We start from the raw sequence: 4,284 nt of genomic DNA, 5'->3' as shown, positions 1-4,284 counted from the left end.
GCCGCCCCGCGCGCTCCCCGGCGGAGGGGCGGCCCCGCCGGCGCGCGTCTGCGCCTGCGCGGGATGGGGCGCTGGCGGAGGCGGGGCGGTGACGTCACGCGCTCTGGCGTCGCGCGCGCGCGCTCGTCCTGGGCCGGCGCCGAGTTCCGGTACGGGCGCCGCCAGCCTCTGCGGCGGGGGCGCGCGGCCGGCCCTACGGTGGCCGCGGAGGGTCGGCGCTACGGCGCCCACGCGGGGCCAAACGCCGCCGGCGGCCGAGCCCCGCAGCGCCCTGGGCTCCGGGCTGGCCCTGGCCGGCGGGGCGTGAGGCCGCGCCGAGCCCGCCGCTCCTCGGCAGCATGCAGCCGCTCCGCGCTCGCGGCCCCGGGGCGCGGGGTCGCCCGCGGGCCGGGCCCCCGGCGCCGCCGGCCCGCCGAGTGGTCCGGGACGCCGGCGCTGCCGCGCGGAGGGCACCGGGTGAGCGGCCGGGGCGGGCGGGGGCGCCTGGGCCGCGGGGCCGGGGTCCCGCGCGGCCTGTGGAGAGCGGGGGCCTGCGGGCCGCCCGTGGGCGCGGGCCCGAGCGCCGTCGGCGGTACGCGAGCCCGGGGACGCGCGGCCTCCGGGACCCGCGCCCGCCGCCGCCGCCGCCCCGGGGCCCCTGTCCGGGGAGGAGCCCGGGGACGCGCGGCCTGCGGGGCTGGCGCGGGCTGCAGCCCGGGCCGAGCTCGGCCCCCGCGCCCTGCCGCGGCCGCGCAGGCTCCCTGCCGTCCGAGGCCCAGCGGGGCCCCCGGGGGAGCCCGCCGGCCGGGGCGGGGAGCTGGCCCGGTCCTCACGGCCGCCCGCGCAGCGACGTCTCCCGGTCGGTTACGTGGGCGCGCGGCCGGCGCACACGTCCCGAGTCCCCGTCGTTTCCAGCCTCCCGCTGTGTAGATGACGCGGACGAGGTGGAACTCGAGATCCACGGCCCTGTCTCCTTTCTCCCCTCCCGGCCCCGGCCGGGCGCTGCACTGCAGCTATGACTCCCCGCCTAAATCACAGGCAGCCCCAGAAAGGTGCTGGTGCTCAGGTCACCGGACAACTCCAGGGTTCAGCCCTAGCAGGTGTCCACCTGTGAGCACCCTGCTCTCATCCCTGTCCTGTTGGGCACCTGGAGATCCCGGCTTGGCAAACGAGAGCCCTTAAGCCTAGCAAAGGCAGCATGTAGGAAGGAGTGTCTTAGATAGGCTGCGGAGGTCCCATCCCCACCGGCTTTACCAGTGGCTGCCCCAGGGAGGCTCCCTCCTGGGAACTCGGGCGAGGGCCCAACCAGCCCCCTTCCCCAGCACTGGGGACAGAGTGGATGTAGCTCTAGCTTTCACTAGCTTCTTGCCAGGTTGTGTGTGTGGGTGTTGGTCCTGAGCTATTATGCTCAACTGTTGTGCTCAAGGCTAGAGCCACAGCTCTACTTCCAGATCGTATTTTATTTTATTGTATTTGCCAATCCTGGGGCTTGAGCTCAGGGCGCAGGCACTCTCCTTGGGTTTTCTCAAGGCTAAAGCTCTATCACATGAACCACAGCACCACTTGTGGCTTTTTCTATGTATGTGGTATCAAGGAACTGAAGCCAGGTCTTTGTGCATGCCAGGCAAGCACTCTACCACTAGGCCAAACTCCCGGCCCTCCCGATCTTTTTGGCAGTTAGTTCATGACAGGAGTCTCTGGGACTTGCTTACCGGGGCTGGTTTCAAATGTGATTCTCAGATCTCAGCCTCCCGAGTAGCTAGGATTACAGGCGTGAGTCCTCAGCACCCGGGCTTTTTGGCAGTTTCTGCAAAGAGCAGGTGAGGGAAGACTGAGCCCCAGGCTGCTGCCCCAGGCCGGCTCCATGCTCGCTGCAGTGTCCAAATCCCTGGGAAGGACATCTTTCTGGTGTCCTTGCACTGACTCGCCCTGTCCTGTCCCTTTCCCTGCAGGCCCAGGCCTCCCCTGAGGCTCAGCTGTGGGTTTCCAGGCCTAGGCACCCATGACACCGACGCTGGAGGCCTTGCCGCCGCCGCCGCTGGGGCCCAATGCCAGTCATGCCTATCCCGCGGCGGGTGCGCTCCTTCCACGGCCCCCACACCACCTGCCTGCACGCCGCCTGCGGGCCCCTGCGCACCGCCCACCTGGCACGCACCAAGTACAACAACTTTGACGTGTACATCAAGACGCGCTGGCTGTACGGCTTCATCCGCTTCCTGCTGTACTTCAGCTGCAGCCTCTTCACGGCAGCTCTGTGGGGCGCCCTGGCCGCGCTCTTCTGCCTGCAGTACCTGGGCGTCCGCGTGCTGCTGCGCTTCCAGCTCAAGCTGTCGGTCCTGCTGCTGCTGCTGGGCCGCCGGCGCCTGGACTTCCGCCTGCTGAACGAGCTGCTCATCTACGCCATCCACGTGACCATGCTCCTGGTCGGGGGCCTGGGCTGGTGCTTCATGGTCTTCGTGGACATGTGAGCGCGCCCGGCCTCCACGGGCTTTCTTGGTGGTGCCCTGTTCTGGCTCTTCCTGGACAGGTGGGGCTGGCCGGGGCTCTTCCCGTCCCACCCTGCAGGCCAGGCCCACAGCACATGCTCCTACCAGGGCGCCAAAGGGCTGAGACTGCTGACTGCTGGGGCCCCTGTGCCCTTCTGCTGGCTTCTGCGCTGCATCCCCTGGGTTCTAGCCCGGGCACAGCAGTGCTCCGGGCCTCCCGCCTCTGGTTTTCACTGGCTCTCTCCTACATTGTCCTGTTGGATGGCCTATCTGTCCGGTCTGCCCCTGAAGCTTTCTGTGTCACCCAGATCAGCATTAGGCCCCACCGGTGGAAGAGGCCCTGACGCGGGGCCCTCCTAGCTTCAGAGCCCCTTCCCATGCACCACTGTGCCCCCACCCCAGCCTCAGGGACTGGTCAGGGTCCACACTGCCACAAAGCTGTCCCGAGGTTCAGGCCAGGCCTCGGAGTCACCTGTGTCTGTTCATGCAGCCCAGCAGTGTGCCAAAGACTACATGGGCAGGTGCCCGGGGCAGGCCCCCTGGAGCATGGGAGCTGCTACCCACCCCAGCAGCTGGCCCCCCTGCCTTCACTGGACAGATGTGCCCAGATCAGCAGGCCAGTGCTGTAAGTCTAGTGTGGGCCTCTTTGGCTTTGGGGACCCTTGGGTCTCTCTCTCACTCTGAGAAGTTGGGAGCTGCCTATCTACAGCAGAGGGCAGCAGTCCTGCGGGGACCCAATACATTGTCTCCTAGAGTGGCATGTGCAAATCCTCGTGAGCTGTCTGTGGGCTTAGAGCTGCTCCTGGTCCTAGGCTACTAAAGCATGCCAGACACGACCCAGACACGGGCCTAGGAGGATGTCCACCGCAGGGGCTCCCAGACCCCTGCTCGGGCCTTGGTTGGGGTGGTGTATGGCACTCGTGGGTGCTACGGCTCGCCAGCCAGCGTGGGCCTGAGTGGTAGTCAGGTGTGTGAGTGGTCACTGGGCTGGCCTGAGGTTGGTAGCTGGTCAACCCTTGCTTCTCCCCCAATTGTCTCCCCTATCCCCCAGGCATGGGTGTGGCCCCTGTGACCCAGCCCTGCCAGGTAGACCAGTAGCTGGGGTCGGTGAGGACAGTTGTGTACCCTGAAGAGAAACTTGGGAAAATCCAAGCAGGTAGGGAAAGCAAAAAACAGCGGCCGTGAACCGAGCTCTTTAATTTGTAGCCAGCTTCTGTTCGCTGGCCTAACAGAAGGGCTCTGTAGTGGACGTCTGTCTGGCTTCCGGGCGGGCAGGCGAGGAGCCCCCCCCCCCCCAGCGGACCCTGCTTCTTGCTGCAGAGAATCTTTTGCACTAAATCCTGCCCTTTCCTCAAAGAAGTTTTGTTCTGTGTTGATTAGCTTGTGATGCTCAGGGCTGCTGCAGCCTTGCTGGGTGGTGGTGAGTGTCTGGGGGCTGGTGGTGGGGAGAGACGGCTGTGCGGCCTGAGTGTGGGCAGCAGTGGCCAGGGGCGAGACCATGCTGCACACCAGCTGCCTGATGTCCCCAGTGCCTGTCAAACTCTTTATGAGATGAACCACCTGCATTAAACCTATTTTTCTAACGTGTTGATGGAATGATTGCTAAAACCTCAAAACGTACACTTTTTGTGTTCTTGATGCTGGGAATCAAAACAGCCCCCCCCCCCCCCCTACGTTAGGCAAGCTCTCCAGCTTTTAAAGCTCGGTCTTTTTATTTGTTTAAGGACATAATCACCAACCAAAAGATGCCATGGAAACCCTTCTCCTGGGACACTTTCTAAACACGACCGCTGTGATGTCGGTTACAGAATCCTTGAGA

The 4,284-nt window shown here is 65.2% G+C and overlaps 1 protein-coding gene across 1 annotated transcript; it reads left to right on the top strand.

The window, feature by feature from the left end:
- Positions 1-235: 235 nt before the first annotated feature.
- Tmem250 (transmembrane protein 250) lies at positions 236-4,048 on the top strand. The gene is made up of 2 exons (XM_090330919.1): positions 236-456; positions 1,932-4,048. Exon 2 carries the CDS (start codon positions 2,028-2,030, stop codon positions 2,445-2,447), a length of 420 nt encoding a protein of 139 aa, XP_090187045.1. The 5' UTR covers positions 236-456; positions 1,932-2,027; the 3' UTR covers positions 2,448-4,048.
- The last annotated feature ends 236 nt before the right edge of the window (positions 4,049-4,284 follow it).

The sequence above is a fragment of the Megascapheus bottae genome, chromosome 3 (assembly GCF_031878675.1).
Source record: "Megascapheus bottae isolate mThoBot1 chromosome 3, mThoBot2.hap1, whole genome shotgun sequence".
In the NCBI taxonomy this organism is placed as follows: domain Eukaryota; kingdom Metazoa; phylum Chordata; class Mammalia; order Rodentia; family Geomyidae; genus Megascapheus; species Megascapheus bottae.
Note: the sequence above shows the minus strand (reverse complement) of the source record. Positions and strands in the feature narration are given on the sequence as shown.

Bases quoted from the DNA above. Each gene is read 5' to 3' on its own strand.
- Tmem250 (XM_090330919.1), top strand. From the start codon at position 2,028: ATGCCAGTCATGCCTATCCCGCGGCGGGTGCGCTCCTTCCACGGCCCC.